Here is a 21,206-nt window from a genome sequence, read left to right on the forward strand (position 1 = left end):
CTGTTCGCTTAGTGCATTTATAGTATAATTATTGCACCTGGAATCTGCTTGTATTATCTGTATAACTATAGAGTGGGTCTGGTGTTGCTCTCAGGAAAGGAACAGGCCTTGTTCTCTACATGTTTCTTTAGACAGTTTGCCCAGGCAAATCAACCGGCCCATTCAGGTGAAGGCATGAGAGGTGAATTTTGCTCTTTGTCCGTAGGTTGTTTGAGCGATTTCATTTTGCATCATTCAGAACTGTTGTCATTCTATGACATCTAGTTCATAAATACCATTTGCCCTGAGCAATTTTCTGTTACATTTAAGATGAACATACTTTAAGGGAAAGACGGTCTATTGTTTTCTGAATTACGCAGTCTAGGAAGCTTGCAGCATTAATTTCTTGCTCAAAACAAAATCTGTTTACATGCCCAATCTTCCACATGTTTTAGTCATTTATGACTGTAAATAGGCCTATCAGGATGCACAGTGTGTAAATATGTACACATTTAACATGTGGAACATAGTAGGATTGAGGTTGTGCTTTGCCTTGTGTGCACTCTCCACAGTCGTTTCTCCCAATATTATATTATTGAAAAATGTAGGCATAAAAGTTGAATTATGCAATGAATACCCATACACCCACTGTCACGATTCTGCAATTAACATTTTGCTGTATTTGCTGTATAATTGTCCATCTCTCCATCACCATGCCCATTTTCTCCTTGCTGTGGTCGTGGGGTGGTGGTTGTGTTTGTAAGTTAAGTTGCCTGGCCCCTTATCGTGGCTATGTGCTCAGCTTGCTGGAAACAGACATTCTATCCTGGGTCTTCCTGAGCCTTCCTGAACCTCTCTCTTGCAAAGACCTTCATACCTACTCGTGACTGCCAGAGCCCCTCCCCATGGCCTCACCCAAAGCTCTATCCATTATGCCTGGCATTGACAATTCTGATTCTCACTGTGCATTTCAAAGCAAGGATGTTCAAGATGTAGCTATCATTTTACTTCCTCAGATGAAGAGGCTTCACTGGAATTCTGGGAAAATGCTTTCTTGTCCTCACTGCTTAGTACAGGCCAAATAAAGGCTCTGTGTCTTTGAAGGCTCTGATAAATACCAGCTCTAAAGGCAGATAGATTTAGCCTCTGGTTATTTTCCCCCGAGTTCTCTGGTCTGGGCAGTCTCCCTCACCTTCCAGCCAGTCAATCCAGGTTGACCTCTGAGGAGAAGGAGCTCGCTGCTGATCCGACTCCCTGGAACCTCACTACTGCTCTGGCCAGACCCCGAGGCTCAGAAGAAAGGAAGCCATTGCTGGGTGGGGACTGCACATTCATCTTTAAGTAAAGACTTTCTCCCTTACTATAATATCGCAATAATTGTCATGGAACGTGTACATTCAGTCGGAAAATACTTGTGAGAAAGTTAAAAACTTGCCCTTCATACAGTTACAGACTGAACTTGCGTTAAATACTATTTCATTTGACTCATTAATGAGGAAGCCAGGGAGTTGGTAAAGCCAGCTCAAAGAAGCTTTTGAGGAACTGGGTAATTTATTGGCATTTTGGAAAAAAAAAAGGAAAATAGGAGAGAACTATTATGAGGTGAGCGTGGGGGAATTGTGATGGACCATTCAGTTCGGCCGCAGGTACCGTAGCTTCAGGAATATTGCCAGCAGAAAGTGCCCGCTGTCAGCTCCCTACAGGACTGCCTTGGCTAAAGACAGTCACCTTGTCTGAATCAGGCTTTCTTGCAGGACAGCCTGCACCCAATGTCGGATCCATGAATAGATATAAAGACCACTTCTCTTACCCCTGCTTGGATCTCTTGAAAGTCACTCATCCTGTGTTTGGAACCTCCCATAGGGTCAGCTAAGCCTTCTTCTGCAGCTGCATCGCATCCCCAGCTCTCACTCTATGCAGACCTGCTTTTCTCCCTCTTAGGCAGGTGTTCTAGGTTGGCCCCCAGAGGACCCCTTCCTAAACTTGAGACCCACTGGTGTTAACTCCAGGGTCAGCTTCCCGGGAAATTCAATCCCTACAGATACGACATTAGTGAGTGTCTTACAGAGTCATGTTTCTTTGACTTTGGGGGTTATCTTTTCTACTGTACAGCAGTCTGGAAGTTAACATGCAGGTTCACAGTGTCCATGCCCTTATTATATAGTAAATAGTAAAACAAACCCAGGTATATTCCCCTGCATCAGGGTTTGGCAAACTCATGTCAAGAGATGGATAGTAAATATTTTAAGGTTTGCAGGCCGTACTGTCTCTGTTGCTCTCTCGCAAGTGAACTCTGCTAGAGCCATGATAACTACACAAATGGGCATGGCTGTGTTCCAGTGACATTCAACGTAACACAGGCAGGTGGCGGATGGGATTTGGCCTTGGGCCATAGTATGCGGACCCCTGTCCTAGATAAATAAGTAATCCTGGGTTGGTCTATTAAACATTGTTCCAGTATGACATTGAAAGGACAGGCTGCGCCCCGCTCCTGCCCCCAGCTTCGCCCTTTTGATGTTTGTAAAATGTGATATGTAGTCTGCCAGCAGCCCGCAAAGTGCTAATATTACCACTTTGCAAATGAGAAAACAGGCTCAGGAAGGGTCTCCATGGTCTTTACTGCTTACGAAGATGGTGGTTTCTGAATTGAACCTGGTGGATCTAACCCTGAGGCTCATTCTGTTCCCACCCTTATCATCCTGCCTTCCTCAGTCATGGGATGCATGGGAGCAGTGTTTTTTATCACTATTTAGAGAAAAGCATTCAACAAACAGAGCTAGTTGCAGATTCATAGGACATAGAGGTATCTGAAGAGTCCCTGCCCAGGGCCACTTTCTCCTTGCCATGTCCTCTGGAATTGTCCTAGAGTAGGCAGATTTACCTGTGAACAAGGTAACTGGAATAGAGGTAGGACTTATCCTCTGGCTCCAGAGGAATTTCCCAGCCTGGGTAGTGTTTTCCTGCCCTGCATTTGTGATGTGTGTAGGAGGTAAGAACAGCTTATTCCGTAAAGGCATCCTGGCATGGAGTGGAGCTCTTATCTCAGCTGTGCCACACATTGGCTATGCCAAGCGGGCCTCTTGGTCTGCCCAAGACTCTGTTACCACAGCTAAGAAATGTGGAGGATCTTCCTCTTACCCAGCTTTCTGTATAAATGTGCTTTTAACACAGGGCGAAGATTCCAGTTTTGACTCCATATCTCACCAGCTACGTGACTACTCACCAGCAAGTTTCTGAAATTTCTCTGGCTGAAATGTCCTTGTATGTAAAATGGGGATAATAATAGTATTCCTTTAACACAGCTAATACAAGAAAAAATGAGCTAATATGCATTCAGTTGTTAGAACAATAACCTGGTGCGTAGTAGGTGCTATGAAAGTATTTTGTTATTACTTTTGTTACTGTTATTTTTAGCACGTAGTATGGTACTTGACTAGTAATAGGTGCTAAATAAGTGAGCCACAATAATAGATAAGCTATTGAATAGAATAGATTCAATAATAGATTGAATAATATGTGGCTATTCAATGCATAAATGAGCCACATAATAGATAAGCCTTAGAATAAGTTCTAGAGGGCCGGGCACGGTGGCTCATGCCTGTAATCCCAGCACTTTGGGAGGCCGAGGTGGGTGGATCATGAGGTCAAGAGATTGAGACCATCCTGGTCAACATGGTGAAACCCCGTCTCTACTAAAAATACAAAAAATTAGCTGGGCATGGTGGCGCGTGCCTGTAATCCCAGCTACTCGGAAGGCTGAGGCAGGAGAATTGCCTGAACTCAGGAGGCGGAGGTTGCAGTGAGCCGAGATCACGCCATTGCACTCCAGCCTGGGTAACAAGAGCAAAACTCCATCTCAAAAAAAAAAAAATGAGTTCTAGAACTCGAATAGAGCTTTCCTGATTATGAGAAGATGCCTTATCTGTGCCCTTCTGTAAGGTAGACACGAGCCACATGTAGCCGATGAGCACTTGACATGTGGGTAATATGATTAAAGAGATGCATTTTACATTTTATTTCATTTTAATTAATTTAAACTTTTAGAGCCACACGTGACCCATGGCTGTCCTGTTGGATAGCCCTGTTCCAGAGGGTTCAGAGGTTGGGATTCACTGGGTCTGTGTTGTAGTTGGTTTGGACTGCTACAACAAGATACTCTAAACTGGGTGGCTTAGAAACAACAGACATTTTCTCATAGTTACGAAGGTTGGAAAGTCCAAGATCACAGCACTGGCAGATCTGGCATCTGGTAAGGGCCTGCTTTCTGGTTCATAGACGGCACTTTCTCATTGTGTCCTCACCAGGCCAAAGGGCGAGGCACCTCTTTGGGGCCTCTGTTATAAGGGCACTAATCCCATTCATGAGGGCCCCACCCTCACAACCTCATCACCTCCCAAAGGCTTCTCCTCCTGATATCATCACATTGGTGATTAGATTTCAATATATGGACATTCTTAAAAGGACGCAAACATTCAGACCTTACAGTCTGTTATCAGCATTTCTCAAACATCCGTGGGTACTTAACATGCAGCCAGAATTGAAAACAGGGTTAGACGTTTCAGGCCAGTACTTTTTCATCTGTTCATCTATTCGACACGTTTATTAAGTTCTTGTTATGTATCAGTTACACTTCTAGGAACTAGCAATCAGCAAAGATAAAGTCTTAGCTTTCAAAGAACTTGTATGCAGGTAGGGAACAGATGATGGAAAAGCACACAATGAACAGGACCCTTCTGGAAAAGGTACTTGAATCCCAGGGGGACAGAAAGAGGGTGTTGCCATAGTGACTGGCTTAGAAGGGAAGGTGGTGCTGATCAAAGGAAGTCTTTCTTAGGAAGGGACGTTTGAGCTAAGACCTGCTTGGGGAGAAATCAGCCTTGTCATGATCTGGGATAAGAGTGTTTCAGGCACACGCAGGAGCAAATTGTCTCAAGTTGAGGATGAGTTCGATCTGTTTGCAGAACAGCAAGGCAACTGGTGTGGTGTGAATGGTAAACATACAGGATGGTGGTAGGAAATGAGGTTGGAGAGGAGGGCAAGGGTGGGGATTTTATAGCAACTTGCAGGTCAGGGTCCGGCGTTAGGATTTTGTTCCAACGGGGAGCCATTGGAAGATACTGAGCAACTTGCTGTGATGAGACTTTTGCACTCAAAATATCTAATTGCCATGTAGTGTGCATGGCCAGTGGGGAAAAGCATGGCAGCTCAGGTGAGGGGATGATGGTCACCAGGTCATAGGTGGTGGTAGTGGAGACAGAGGAGTGGACCGATGGGGATCTACCAAGGTAGGGCCAACTGATGGGTGCATTAGATGTGTGGAGGGAGCAGAGTCAATAGAGGAGGGTCCCCCAGCCCTATGTCGCCATGGAATGAAGGGTGGGGCTAAAGACTCTGTGGCCTGAGGCAGTGTTTTTGACTTGAATGTACATGGGTACCACTGGGGATCTGTTAAAATGTAGACTTTGACTCTGTGGGTCTGGGGCAGGGTATGGCATTTTTGAATTTCTAAAAGGCTCTCTGGTGATGTCAGTTACTCCTGCTGAAACACACTTGACCTAGCAAGGGCTTACCCACCCCCTCCCTGCTTCCTGGCGTATGCTTCTGCCACACTGAGGCAAAGAACAGTGAACCCCTGGAGGGTCGGGGAGTGCATAGAAGCAGGTTGTAGCTCGTCTGCAAGAACTCTCAAGAATCAAGCTTGAGTCTGTGGTTCCTAATCTATACCTGCATCTTGGACTTGTGGCTGTGAGTCTCCATTTGCCTTGTTGGGGACACAGAAGTCCCTGCTTCTTTGTTTGTCCTTTGGGAACAGAGTTCCTGGGCAATTATTTCACAGCCTGTAGCAATGTAGGTACATTTCTTCAAGTCTAATCTTTAGAACTGCTTTGAGGGGATGTATTTTACATGAAAAAGAAGCCTTTAAAACAAAATGACCTGTGGGCATGAAGGCAGTGTGACTCCCTGTGTATAACAATGCCGTGTTATGAACACAGTGTGTTTTCTTGGTGTCTGGGAGAAATGAGACTTTAAAGATATTAATAATATGGTGATCAGTTTCAGCAGAAAGGAAGTTTGACTCCAAAGTGGTTCCTTTAGCTGTGGATTCATTTCTTGTTTTTTTTTTAAATTTTTTTTAATTAAAAAAATTTTTAATTATACTTTAAGTTCTGGGGTACATGTGCAGAACGTGTGGGTTTGTTACATAGGTATACATGTGCATGTGGTTTGCTGCATCCATTCCCCCATCATCGACATTAGGTATTTCTTCTAATGTTAGCCCTCCCCAATCTCCCCACCCTCCTGACAGGCTCCGGTGTGCGATGGTCCCCTCCCTGTGTCCATGTGTTCTCATTGTTCAACATCCACTTATGAGTGATAACATGCGGTGTTTGGTTTTCCATTCTCATGGCAGTTTGCTGAGAATGATGGTTTCCAGCTTCATCCATGTCCCATTTATTTCTTAATGAAACAATGAACCAGGAAAGGAAGTGTCAGGTACTTTAATGTGATGCCCATTTGTTGCTATACCAGGCTGTAGGATTCAGGGCTGTTTTGAAATGAATGTTTTCCTTGTAGAGAAGGGGCTAGCTCAAGCATAGTGATCATCTAGGGCTTGCACAGGATGTTTTATTGAGGCAGGATTTCATATGGAACCTTTTTGTAAATGAAACTAACATTTGATTACTGGGAGAAAATTACTGTGACTAGTCATCTGATTTCCCAGCCAATACCACTGATTCATGGTGCTTCTGGTAGTTCTGAATAATCTGTCCCATTTCATATGATGTGAGATATCGAATCTATTTTCTTGACTTCTTCCAGCCCGAACACCTTAGGGTTATTGCACCAGGCGTGCACTATAGCTTTCTTCTATCTAATCTTTTGAGTTGCCAAGTGCCACGGCATTTATCATTACAGGTTATTGAATTATGTGGCATTTTCCATTTTTATTATGTTCTTCAATTTAATAAATGCAAATCTCCTCTTCAGAGTTCACTCAGATTTTCTGAAACTAGGCAGTGTCAGGGACCATGAACTGCATAGACCCAGCCTTAATCAAAAGGAACAATATCCTTTGTTTTTCAGTAGGAAGCTATTTAGTTGAAAGCACTCAACCTGTTTGTCGTCTTGCTCCTCTCAGGAAGCCTAAATCCTGCAGTTCCCAATGTGTGTGTTTCCTATTTGTTTCTCTTCCATTTCGGGAATTACAGCTAACTCCAGAGATTAAACGGGCATGGTTTAAGAGAGTCCTTAATGAAATATCTGCAGTTCCTAATATGGTTGTAGAATTAAAGCAGGGCCTTTTCCTGTGTTGGAAGAAATACTCCCAGCATAAGCATATGCACACGCACATCTGTATCCTCTGTCTCTAGAAGCCAGCATGTTACAGCCTGGAGGAGGACTCAGAGTGATGGCCCCTTCACAAAGCTGGGAAAACTTTTCTTTATCTGCCAACAAAAGTCAGATCCATGATGCAGTCACAATTGCTTCTCAGAGGTAGGACTCCTGGTGGAAATGACACTTGGAGGGTGACAGGTTTTGGCTGTGTCCCCACCCAAATCTCATTTTGAATTGCAGCTCCCATAATCCCTAGATGTTATGGGAGAGATCAGGTGAGGGATTAATTGAATCATGGCAGCGGGTTTTCTTGTGCTGTTCTTGTGATAATGAATAAGTCTCAAGATACCTGATTTTTCTTTTTCTGAGATGGACTCTCACTCTGTTGCCCAGGCTAGAGTGCAGTGGTACAATCTCAGCTCACTACAACCTCTGCCTCCCAGTTTCAAGCAATTCTCCCGCCTCAGCCTCCTGAGTAGCCAGGATTATAGGCATGCACCACCACACCCAGCTAATTTTTATATATTTTTTTTAGTAGAGACAGGGTTTTGCCATGTTGGCCAGGATGGTCTCAGTCTCTTGACCTCGTGATCCATCCGCTTCGGCCTCCCAAAGTGCTGGGATTACAGGTGTGAGCCACCGTGCCCAGCCCTGATGGTTTTTATAAAGGGCAGATCCCTTGCACAGGCTCTCTTGCCTGCTGCTATGTAAGACGTGCCTTCGCTTCTCCACCACCTTCCACCATGGTTGTGAGCCCTCCCCAGCCATGTGTGGAGCTGTGAGTCCATTAAACCTCTTTTCCTTTATACATCACCCAGTCTCGGGTATGTCTTTGTTAGTAGGGTCAGAACAGACTAACACAGAGGTGCTTTTTCTGGAGGGCCACTGTGATTAGTGTGAACAAAGGTGAGTCTTATGTAAGATGTTTATCATCAGGACATGCTGTATCTTGTAAGAAAACAATCCGAATGGGACTTAGAAAATGTCTCTGTGATACTAGCCATGATGTCAAGGAGGGGTTTTGTGGGCTTTTAGGAGCCAAGGAGTCCTGGGTGAAAGAAACCTGTATCTGCCACTTGCGGCTGTGTGATCTTAGGAATGATATGTAACTTTTGTGATCTTTAGTTGCTTCTGGAAACTGGAGATGATAATGCCATTTTGGCAGCCGTAAAGTTGTGAGAAGTCAAAGTAACGAGAAGATAAATTCCTCCGTACTGTTTGCCATTGTCTATACAAATTGTTGCTTTTAAAATAAAGACAGGCCAGACGCAGTGGCGCATGCCTGTAATCCCAGTATTTTGAGAGGCTGAGGTGGGCAGGTTACCTGAAATCACAAGTTCAAGACCATCCTGGCCAACGTGGTGGAACCTTGTCTCTACTAAAAATCAGCCGGCTGTGGTGGCGGGTGCCTGTAATTCCAGCTATGCAGGAGGGTGAGGCACAATAATTGTTTGAATCCAGGAGTCAGAGATTGCAGAAAGCAAAATCACACCACTGCGCTCCAGCATGGGCAACAGAGTGAGACTCTGTCTCAAAAAAACAAAAACCAAACCAAAAAAAACCCCAAAACCAAAAACACACAAAGCTGATGTTCCCACTAATGTCCTACCTTGTTTTTAACTTACTTTGGATCAAAATAAAAAATCAACAGCCTTCTCCTTATTTCTGACGATTTCTGTTGTGTTGGCGCCTTTGACTATCTCAAAACATGGTTGCAGGTGTTTTCCCAGCTGACGAAATGCTGGGACTGTCCTCTTGATAAAGCCAGTCTCCCTGGACAGTGGTGGCCGGGTGGGTTGGCTTGCTCCCATGTGCTAGGCTGTCTACCCTGCAGCGTCGGCTGTAGCAGCAGTGTGTTAGGGTCGTGTTGGAACAGACTGTTCTCTCCGTTTTCTGACCTGCCCAGGCATCCTGCAGTGGATGACATGTCAGCATGAGGATGAGTGCAGGAGGGGAAACGGAGCTGAAGCTGCAGAGCAGAGCCAGGCGAAGCTGAGAACAAGAAGGAATCTCTGCTGTAGACACACAGGGTTTTTAAATTAGAAAAATATCATGAGATGCAGAAAGCAGGTGCTCATGGCTTGTTTCTGGCATTCCTGGCTTGCGTTAAGGTGCCTGTCTCGACACATTTTCTAAGTGTGAAGTTGGCGCTGGTGTGACCCAGTTAACATTATAGGGCTCCGTCATTTCTGGGGATGCGTCTGGTGACCATCCATCATGTACCAAACAGCTGCCTTAGAACAGAGCTGTGTCCCTGTGTCACTAGTACACACAGGGACTCTAAGCTTGTTGATCCCCAGTTAGGCAATAACCACTTTCTCACTGAGGCTAAGAATGCCTTGTCCTGTAACTGGAGAGACAGTCCCTCTCTTCTAGAAGCTTGAGATCACAGTCTTTCTGGGAGTGCATTTCCTTTTACATTTGCTAATATTTCTAATACTATATTAGACTTGCTTCTCTGTGCAACTTCCCCAAACAATGTGTCTCTTGGCTTTCAGCTTTTATTAGAACAAACAAACATCCCATTTCTGTAATTGTTCTCCTGTCAGGCCTGGCTGCATTTTTCTCTGGCCTCCAGAGCTGTTTGAGTCTCTTCTGGAGGGCTGAGAAGGCTGCACTCCTCCCCTCTTCATTTCTGGTAGATCTGGGAAGATTCAGCTAAAGGAGTTTAACATTTAGATCCACAAGATACTAACAGCACCCTCAGTGGATTGGCATCTTCTTCTTCCCTTAACTGTGAGACTCCAGAGCATGCATTTTCGATGGAGCTGGTATCACTGATAATGGAGGGAAAATTACTTCTGGGTCAGGGAGGGAGGCAAAAAACTTACTCTTTTTATGTATAAAGCAAAAAATACATGTTATGTATACATAGATTTATATTTTGTCAGTAGTAGTAAAATTTCATGGGGGGGCATTTGGGAGGAAATGTCTAAAAAGGTTCTTGGAGGTGATAAGAAAGGTTAGAAAACACTGCTGAGAATTTTATTCTTCATGGCTCCTATCTATCACCCAGTCACAAAAAAAAATGCCTCAAATGAAACTCTTGAGTTCTCTGCTTGGGATGAAGAGTGGCCAGGGGCCACACTGGAAGGAGGGAAGGGCAGGTGTGTGAAGGATTGGAATCTCCCAGAGGAGTTTCAAAATACCAACTCCTGGATTCTGCAAATGCACCCCAGAAACAGCGTGGAACTCTGGACGGCACTTGGGTGACTCCTAAATATCCTGCCCAACACTAAGTCTTTAACCTCTGATCTAGAGCAAGGAGAGAGAGTGACTTAGGCGGGAAGCTAGTTCAGCGCAGGAGGATGGGGCTGTTTTTTGCAGGGTTTTCCGAAATCACCTCCCTTCACCTCTGCGCTTCGGTAAAGTACAGTACCTGGTTGGTTCGTCAGCTCTCCCCTGCCTTTTCCACTCTGATGCATTTGCTTATTGAGTGGTCTCTACTTGGAGTTTTCTTTCTTTGATCATAACCTAACAACGTTCTATTTACTCTGTAAGGTGTGCGTCGTTCCGACATGACTCCTCTTCCAGGAACACATTTGTGAACCTCTCCTAGTGCTGCCCCCATTTTTTTGTTGCATTAACCACATTCCACCTTTCATGGTGATCATTTCGATGCATTGTTTTTTTCCATTTTATTGAGGTGTAATTTATATACCATAAATTCCATCCATGCTAAATATACAAGTCAGTGATTTTTAACAAATTCATAAAGTTATGCAGGCATCCACATACTCTGTTTTAAAGCATTCCATCCTTCAAAAAGCTGCTTATGCCCAATTGTGGCAAGTTCCCGCCCCATCCCCAGCGTCAAACAACCCTCTTTCATTCTCTATAGCTTTCTATTTTCTGAACATTTCATACAGACAGAATCACGCAATACGTAGATAGTCTTTCACATCTGGCTCCTTTCAATTAGCATATCTTTTTGAGGTTAATCTACATCAAAGCATGTAGTAATAGTTTGTTCCCTTTCGTTGCCAGTACTATTCGCTGCTATTGGAATTTAGTAGGTAACTGTATTTATCAGATTGTGTTGGTACTGTATGTTTAGATGTATCACATTTCGTTTCTCTGTTAACCATTCACGGATGTTTGAGTTGTTTCCAGTGTGCTGTTGTTATGAATAATTCCATTTGCAATCCATATAAATGTATGCTTTTAATTCTCTTAGGTAGATACCTGGGGGTGGAATTGCTGGGTCATGTGGGAAATTTATGTTTAACTTTTTAAGAAACTGTTCAACTGCTTTTCGAAGAGGCTGTAACCATTTTATCTTTTATGTTCCCACTAGCAATATCTGACTGTTTCAGTTCCCTCAGATGCACATGAATACTTTGTATTGTCTGTTTTTTGTGTGTTTATTTTTTGAGACAGAATTTTGCTCTTTACCCAGGTTGGAGTACAGTGGCATGATCTCAGCTCACGGCAACCTCCACTTCCTGGGTTCAGGCAGTTCTCCTGCCTCGGCCTCCCAAGTAGCTGGTGTTGCAGATGCACACCACCATATCTGGCTAATTTTCGTATTTTCAGTAGAGACAGAGTTTCACCATGTTGGCCAGGCTGGTCTCAAACTCCTGACCTCAGGTGATCCACCCACCTTGGCCTCCCAAAGTGCTGGGATTACAGGCGTGAGCCATTGTGCCCGGCCTATCTGTATTTTTTATTATACACATTCTACTGGGCGGGTATTGGTATCTCATTGCGACATTTTATTTGCATTTCTCTAAAGACTAGTGATGCTAAGCATCTTTTCAAATGCTTCTTAGACATTTGTATATCTTCTTTGGTGAAATGTCTGTTCAAATTACTTGCCTGTTTTACATGGAGTTGTTTGTCATTTGACTGCTGAGTTGTGAGCTTGGTAGATAGTGTTGTTCAATTCATCCTCATCTTTACTGATTTTCTGTCTCACTGCTTTATCAACTATTGAGAGGGATGTTAACCTCTCCAAATAGTGTAGTCAAATTGTTTATTTCTCCTTTCATTGTGTCCATTTTTACTTCGTGCATTTCAGGGCTCTGTTACCACGTATTATTAGGATGATGTAGTTACATTTACAGCTGCCATTTTGAGATTTGTTTTATGTCTCAAGTCTTTTTTGTTGCTTTGTTTCTTCGTGATTGCACTTTTTTGTGTTAAATATTTTCTCATGTTTCATTTTAATTCCTTTCCCCTATGCTTTGAATTATTTTCTTAGTGATTGCATCTATAATATGCATCTGAAGTTATCACAGTCTGCTTCAGATCAGTACTAACTTAGTTCCTGTAGAATATGGAAGTATTTCTCCAATATGGCTCCATTTCATCCCCCTCCTTTGTAGTTTTATTGTCGTGTCTATTACATCCATGTTACAAATGCAATTTTATGGTTCTGTGCAATCTAATGCCTTTTAAAGAAGAGAAGAAAAATGCATTTATATAGCCTTTTGTATTTATTTACATATTAAACTTTTCTGGTGTTTATTCTTTTTTTTTTTTTGAGATGGAGTCTTACTCTGTCACCCAGGCTGAAGTGCAGTGGCACAATCTCAGCTCACTGCAACTTCCACCTCCTGGGTTTAAGCAGTTCTCTGCCTCAGCCTCCCAAGTAGCTGAGATAACAAGCACGTACCACCATGCAAGGCTAATTTTTGTATTTTTAGTAGAGATAAGGTTTCACCATCTTGGCCAGGCTGGTCTTGAACTTCTGACCTCGTGATCCCTCCGCCTCAGCCTCCTAAAGTGCTGGAATTACATCTGGTGTTCTTTATCCAGTCTATCATTGATGGGCATTTGGGTTGGTTCCAAGTCTTTGCTATTGTAAACAGTGCTGCCATGAACATATGTGTGCATGTGTCTTTATAATAGATTGATTTATAATCCTTTGGGTATAAGGATTATACCCAAAGGATTATACAGTAATGGGATTGCTGAGTCAAATGGTATTTCTTTTTCTAGATCCTTGAGGAATCGCCACACTGTCTTCCACAATGGTTGAACTAATTTATACTCCCACCAACAGTGTAAAAGCGTTCTATTTCTCCACATCCACTCCAGCATCCATTGTCTCCAGATGTTTTAATGATCGCCGTTCTGACATGAGATGGTATCTCGATATGATTTTGATTTGCATTTCTCTAATGACCACTGATGATGAGCATTTTTTCATATGTTTGTTGGCCACATAAATGTGTTCTTTTGAAAAGTGTCTTCTCATATCTTTTGCCCACTTTTTAATGGTTTTTTTTTTTCCTTGTAAATCTGTTTTAGTTCTTTGTAGATTCTGGATATCAGCCCTTCATCAGATGGGTAGCTTGCAAACATTTTTTCCCATTCTGTTGGTTGCTGGTTCACTCTAATGATTGTTTCTTTTGCTGTGCAGGAGCTCTGGAGTTTAATTAGGTCCCATTTGTCAATTTTGGCTTTTGTTGCCAATGCTTTTGGTGTTTTAGTCATGAAGTCCTTGCCTCTGCCTATGTCCTGAATGGTACTGTCTAGGTTTTCTTCTAGGGTTTTTATGTTATTAGGTCTTAGGTTTAGGTCTTTGCCTTTAAACAAACTATAATGTGTCTAGGTGGGGATCTTTCTGTGTTTGTCCTTTGGGGTTCATTGAGCTTGTTGGACCTGTGTATTCACGTATTTCACTACATTTTGGATGTTTGGGCCATGCTTTCTTTAATTTTTTTCTTCTGCCTTTTTCTCTCTCTTTGTTCTTTTTTTTTTTTTTTTTTTGAGATGGAGTTTCACTCATTACCCAGGCTGGAGTGCAATGGCACGATCTCGGCTCACCTCAACCTCCGCCTCCTGGATTCAGGCAATTCTCCTGCCTCAGCCTCCCGAGTAGCTGGGATTCCAGTCACGCACCACCATGCCCAGCTAATTTTTTGTATTTTTAGTAGAGACGGGGTTTTACCATGTTGACCACCATGGTATTGATCTCTTGACCTCGTGATCCACCCGCCTCGGCCTCCCAATCTCTTCGACCTTTATGGGACTCGATTGCATGTACACTGGTATGCTTGATGGTGTCCCAAAGGTCTCTGAGGCTCGGTTCATTTTTCTTCTCTGTTCTTCAGGTTGCATAGTGCCTACTGATTATCTCCCAAGAGTACTGATTTACTGACTCTTTTTCCTGTCATCTCATATCTGATATCAAGTTCCTTTTGTGAATTTTTTATTTTTTTTAAGAAAAAGAATTTATCTCCTTTTTTAAGAGAGAGTCTCACTCTGTCACCCAGGCTGTAGTGCAGTGACATGAATATAGCTCACTGAAACCTCAAATTCCTAGGCTCAAGTGATTCTCCCAGCCCAGCCTGCTGAGCAGCTAGGGCTCTCTCTCCAGTGTGTGCACATGGCTTTCTGGTCAACCAGAGATATTGTGGAGAGCTTAAGGATTCCTATGGCTGATCACTATCGTTCTGTCAAAAGTCTGTTTATTTGCCAGTTTGTTGCTTGCCCCAACCAGGACTACTGGTTACAGCAAATCAATATTGCTGTCCTTACTGACAGTGTCACTAAGTGTGGAGTTTTTCACTCCATCCTCCAACAGCGGGGTTTGCTGGTATGCATGGCCAGCCCTGCCTGGTAGCACTGTTGTGCTAGCCTACGTGGGAATAGGAGGGAGGGCAAGAGCCAGATTCCCACTATACTTACCCAGAAGTTTTAAATGAATTAATGCTCCTCAATTTGTTGTGTGCTTTTAGTTGAAACGGTTGTCTTTGACAGTTTTATCCTTGTTTTTTGAGAGGATTTTCCAGGTTTCCCACACCGCCATTCTAGCCCCGTTGTCTTTTTCCATCTTCTAGAGAGGAAAACTCATGGGGTAGATAAAGTGTGGACACGGGCACCGGATTGCCTGGGCTTGAATCCTGATCCTGCCATTTGTAAGCTGCAAGACCTTGGGCAAATTACTAGACCTTGAACAAATGACTTAACTTTTGGGCCTCTGTATCTTCATCTGCAAATTGGAAATAATAATAGTGCGTACCTAACAAGGTTCTTGGAAGAATGAAATGAATCCATCTACATAGTGATAACAGCAGTCCTTGTTACTGCAAATGCAACATGTTAGCTCTTTTTTATTGACGCAGAAAGGGCAGGGACTGAATCTTAGCAGTTTCAACCTTGCCCTGCCATCCTTGGTCTGGTGCCTTGCACATAGTCAGCTCATTGGATTTTCAGATCATGTTTCCTAAGTGATGCTTGACATTCTGAGGAAATGAGGACAGCTCTCGGAGTAACCGCAGGTGTGAGGAGGAAGCACTGCAGGGGACCTGAGGAACAGATGGCTTTGTGCTTCGTGAGGCCAAAGGTTGGTCAGTGTGTTTTCCCTCCTAGCTCTAGGAACTGCTCAAATTGCCTGGTGCTGCTCACATGCCATTGAATTTGAGATGAGGTCTGCATACTTGCATTTCCAATCCAAGAAGTTAATTGCCCCCGTTTCAGAAGTTCTCTTGTATCGAGTGCTTCCAGGAGTGGACAGAACAGTGTGGCAAGGATGCTGATTTTGAGGTATTTTTGCAAAGGGGAGTGCTCGTGGGGGAACTCTGGGAGAGCAGAGGGTCTTAACGGTTGTACTCACCAACCTTAGCTGCTTCTCACCCACACAGAGCCATTGAGCAAATGAGAGCTTGCTGCCTCTTCCTCCAGTGGACGCAGCTAGGGTGAATAAAGTATGAGATGCCTTTGTGGAGGGAGGCGTGTGTCCTACACAGCTGTATGCAGTGATCCTGGCTTAGCCACCATGTGTCCAGCTCTGTCCTGAGGAGCAAGGCAGCAGACATCACAAGACAGCCCTTGTTCTCAAGGAGCTCTCTGCCTTGTGGAGGGACAAGAGACGGGTCAAAGTGATCACTGGGTCATAGGGGTCTGCATCAGGCACTCTGGTTACACAAGAGAAGATGTAGGCAGGTAGGGATTCCTGGAGGAGGAGGAGAAGGAATAGGAGGGGGTATCTGAACTGCCTGCTGCTGCTTAAGGAGGAATTCCTGAGCCAAGTGGGAGTGGGATGGGCAGTATTTTGGCCCATTTGTAGTCAGGGATGATAAAGATCCAGACTCATGTAAGAAAGTGCAAATAGGAATTGGTACAGGAGGGAGAGGGCAGGGTGCAGTCAGATCACAGCAGCGGATCTCTCATCGTACGACAAAGAGCTTGGAAGGGGGGAACTGAACGTTTTAGTTCTGGAGGTTTCTGGAGGAGGAAGTGAGGAAGAGGACGTGAGAGGAGGAGGAGGAGCAGCAGAATTCAGAGACCAGCTGCATTTGGGAGCCTGGGGTGACTGCCACGTTTCTGGGGCCTGGGACTGTGCAGTTGTTGGTGAAGTGCTGATGTTCCTGGAGGGCAGGATTAGAAGAGCAATGTGTGCCACACAGGTGAGGGAGAGCAGATGTCCGTGCTGGTCCTGGGGAGTCTGGGCACTGTGGCTGTCTCAGGGGTGAGGGCTGGTCATTTCCCACTTCAGGGGCTTGGAGCATAGAGGTACAGTGTGGTCAGAGGGAGAGATTGGGTGTTGTCAACATGAGAAGACAGTAGAATTTGAAGCTCCCCCAGTGAGAATAGTACAATGACCCAAGAACAGTCAGATGTGATCTTAGAGAATTCTGGCCATAGAGAGAAGGGAAGAGGGAATAGGGATGGTGCAGATGGGGAAGTAGGAGGAGAATCGAGAACAGTCGCCTTGATCCTATCACATGGGAGAGTGGTCAGCTGTGTCTCAGATCACAGAGAAATCTGGCATGGTCAGGGCAGGAAAGTAATCACTGCATCAAAGAAGTCAGATGTCATTGGGCACCTTCATAAAGGGCAGCCTCCCATGGCCATAGGATGGTAGCCATAGATGTGAAATCTGCTTACATGGGTTGACTGAGGTGTGCCCAGCAAATGGGAACTTATTTATGATTCTTAACAGGACAGAAGGAGGATGGCAGTGACAAGAAAAGTGAGTGTTGAATTTAAGTTGTTGTTTTACCCGGATGAGGATCAGGTGTGCTTGTGGGGAAGGTAGGGGTGGAGCGAGCAGAGAGGGTGAGAGTGAGAAGGAAGAAACAGAGCACAGTGATAGAGAAAGGTCTTCAGGAGATGGGAAGTAGTAGGTTGGGTTAAGGGATCTTTGTTCAGCTGGAGGGAGGGCCATGCTTTTCCTGGGTGGAGGTGAGGTGCCCCACAGTACATCCCCTCACTTCTCCTGCCTCTGAAGAGGGTCTCACGTCTGGCTTCAGCAGGAAGAGGCCGTGCAGTTACATCATGCACTGATGTTAACCTCTCTACTCCTGTATTCAATTACAGCTACACCTTTTGGTATTTATTTTGGTACTTGTTGGTATAGCATTTTTAGCACCATGCCAGATACCATGCATCCAACAAGTAGGAAACTGTTTTACTCCTGAGGGAGTGAGACCAAGTAGGGATATGTCTACTTTTCTCCTAACATGGGGAGAGTAGAACCAGACTGGGCATCAGGAATGTCACTTGCAGGTGTGTGATCCGTTGCAAATTGCTTCATTCCTCTGGGCTTCAGTTTCCTCCTAGTAGACGCAGGGAATGGACTGGATCATATCAATATCCAATTAGCAGTTAATGCCCATTGGTCCTGTCATCAGTCACTGTGTGTCTCAGATGAAGCCGGTGAGGGTGTTTTGTGCCTGAGAGACACTAAAATAGGAGCAGAAGGACACACAGAGGAGAGCAGCAAGCTGGCAGGAGCAGGTTGGAGAAGGTGAGCTCTTAAGGTTCATGGTTGTTTTCTTCACTGCTCTGACACTAAAACTGGACTTTGCTATTATTCTGGAAGCTTTTTAATGCTGCATATAGGAGGATGCTATTTTGTTCTGACCTATGTTTATCTTATACCTGCATGCCCAAGACTTGGTAATCATGTTATCTTATTAGCATATTTATGGAGGTTCATTTCCGAGAAAGGATATAATTACATGGAAACGGATTATCTTGTTAGGATTTAACCCTACCTGCCTGATGATTTGCTCCTGAGGAATTTATATATGACCATTTTGTGCCCTGCCCTGGTAGAATTGGGTAATAAGCAATACAGTCCTGTGGGATTACAAGCAGAATTTGAAGGCCAGGAACAAAAATAGATGAGACGCTTATGCTCATCCCTGACATCCCACATCATTGCTCTCTCATGGCTGCAGGCTTGGGTTTGAGGTTCCTGGGAACCAAAGCAAAAGGGGAAAGACAGCTATAATCGCATTATTTATGGCCTTGGTTGGGTGTAGCTAAGGTGAGAGAAACAGTAGAACTAGTTCACAGGAGAAGCAGAGCTTTTGCTAGACCTTAACTTTTAAAATACCTCCTATCAGCTTTAAACCATGTTTCTGATAGTATATACAGTTAACCCTTGGTATCTGTGGGATAGCCAGGGCTCGCTGTAGATGCCAAATCTGAAGAAGCTGAAATCCATCAAAGAACATGGTATAGCATTGACTTTACCCATGAAATCCTCCTGTATACTTTAAATCTTCTCTAGATTACTTGTAATACCTAATACAGTACAAATGGTTCTTAATTTGTATTATTTTGATTGCTGTGTAATTTTTTTAATTTAATTTTTTTTTGGGGGGGTATTTTTGATCACAGTCAATCGAATCCATAGATGGACCTGGCACCCTGTGGAGATGTTTTCAAGGGAGGCTTAGTTTTTTTTTTTTAAGTTACCTGGTCAAGGGAGTTTCAGGAAATGCTACATAATATATGTTTTGATGGATTTTTGACTGTGAATGTTACCATTTGAAAAACTTGTAAGTCTTGTGGTAAAAAAAACTATTTATCTTTGTTCAACCCAGAGTTTTAAAGCTTTCATATGACCTCAGAACTCTCTTTCCTCCTTACATAACTTTTAACAATAACTAAACTTAGCATTACTTTTTAGGGCACATTTGGTCACCACTTTGCCTGGGGCTGCCCCTGCTTACTTGATAGCGCACATTAGCCTTCCCAAGCCCCCCACGCCAGGCCAGGGGCCACCTCACTGATGGAGACGCACAGTGCTTGGTCACTTGGGTGCTGTGGGGCCAGTGGGGTGGGCATCAGTCCTGGCTCTGGGCCTCAGCTGTGTGGCATCCATGGGATAGTTATCTTCTCCGGGCTCAGGTTCCTTATCTGTAGAATGGGATAATAATATTATCTGCCTCCGGGAATCATGATCGAGAATAAGTGTGTTAGAATAGATAAAGCACTCAGTACCGGACTTGGATAAGTCATCACAAATGTTCACTGTGACTGTGTTTAAAGATACTCCTATTCCGCAGTTTGCTCTGATGAGATACTTTTCTCCTCGGTTGCTAGGTGCCAACTATGCTGTTTCTTTGGGTACTGACGGTGTTTTTTTCTTTTTTCTGGTAGAGAGAAACTTCATTCATCCTTTCTGATAACTGCCTGTTTTCATCGTTGTTGTCTCCATTATACTGTGAGCTGGTTGAGGGCAGAGACCAGGCCTTATCGATAAAAGATTTTCAATGCATTTGACAGGAAGCTGGGGCCCTGGGGCATGTAAAGAAGCCAGATTCATTGAAAACAACTGCCTGGCAGCATGTGTGAGTGCATAAATCATTCGTGCCTTAGACTAAGATCTCTTTCTTGAGACTATGTCTGGTCCTCTATACATTTTTGTTGAATGCTGAGGAAATCATTGACATCATTATCATTCCATTTTCTCTAATAAAAGAATCCAGGCACCACACCAGTTGGTGTGTTAAAGCTGTGAAACTCGAACAAAAAGAGCCTGATGCAAACATCCCTGGGAATGAATTGAAAGCTCCCATCCTGAGTGGTAGAAAACGCTATTAGTTGATCATACCCAGGAGGGACGGAGAGTCTTTATTGTTCTATGACGCACCAAAGAGCTGCAGAGAAAAATCAATGATGAGATTTATGAGTAGGAAGCAGTTAAATTAACTTTTTTCTTAAGAGAATCATGAAATGTTACATACTCTCTTAGAATGAATCGAGGAACATAAACATCCACTAAATGTAAGGAATAAAAACAATTGCTTCTGTTGTACTTAGGGCCATTCAGAGGCAAGAGTGAAAGAAAAGGGAGATGGAAGAAACTAAGAAACGGAGTGTAGAGGAAACAGTAGTCTGAGGAAGGCGGACCTAGTGAAGTAGAGAAAAATGCAGGCAACGGCAGAGATGGACCGATGGCAGAGATGGACAGACCAAGGAGGCCTTTCTTTTCTTTTCCTTTGAGATGGAATCTCAAACTGTCATCCAGGCTGGAGTGCAGTGCTACCATCTCAGCTCACTGCAACCTCCGCCACCCGGGTTCAATCGATTCTCCTGCCTCAGTCTCCCAAGTAGCTAGGATTACAGGCACCTGCCACCATGCTTGCCTATTTTTGTATTTTTAGTAGAGACGGGGTCTCACCATGTTGTCCAAACTGGTCTTGAACTCCTGACTTCAGGTGATCTGCCTGCCTTGGCCTCCCAAAGTACTGGGATTTACAGGTGTGAGCCACTGGTCCTGGCCCAAGGAGGACTTTCTTTACTTTTCTTTTCTTTTTTTGAGATGGAGTCTCACTCTGTTGCCCAGGCTGGAGTATAGCAGCATGATCTTGGCTCACTGCAACCTCCACCTCCCAGGTTCAAGTGATTCTCCTGTCCCATCCTCCCAAGTAGCTGGGATTATAGGCATGTGCTTCCACCTCCAGCTAATTTTTTTTTTTTTGTATTTTGAGTAGAGACGTGGTTTCACCATGTTGGCCAGGCTGGTCTTTAACTCCTGACCTCAGGTGATCTGCCTGCCTCGGCCTCCCAAAGTGTTGGGATTACAGGTGTGAGCCACGGTGCCTGGACCCAAGGAGGCCTTTCTAAGGAAAGTTGGGCTGACTTCCACTCACAGACCAGGTGATCAGAGAGAACAGTAGTGCCACTATGAAAGACCC

The 21,206-nt window shown here is 44.1% G+C and overlaps 1 protein-coding gene across 9 annotated transcripts in view; it reads left to right on the plus strand.

The window, feature by feature from the left end:
- SLCO3A1 (solute carrier organic anion transporter family member 3A1) overlaps nucleotides 1-21,206 on the plus strand; it is an 829,245-nt gene that overhangs the window by 536,394 nt on the left and 271,645 nt on the right. For 2 of the 9 annotated variants that reach the window (XM_078326845.1, XM_054258288.2), the window contains exon 1: nucleotides 16,558-16,676. The exons of 6 other annotated variants lie outside the window; for them this stretch is intronic. In XM_078326845.1, coding sequence (XP_078182971.1) covers nucleotides 16,632-16,676 — 45 coding nt within the window. In that variant the 5' untranslated portion in view covers nucleotides 16,558-16,631. Of the gene's footprint in view, nucleotides 1-15,419; nucleotides 15,614-16,557; nucleotides 16,677-21,206 lie in introns of those variants that run through there. One more of the 9 variants, XM_035303882.3, reaches the window with a different exon arrangement.

The sequence above is a fragment of the Callithrix jacchus genome, chromosome 6, assembly GCF_049354715.1.
Source record: "Callithrix jacchus isolate 240 chromosome 6, calJac240_pri, whole genome shotgun sequence".
NCBI classification, from domain to species: domain Eukaryota; kingdom Metazoa; phylum Chordata; class Mammalia; order Primates; family Cebidae; genus Callithrix; species Callithrix jacchus.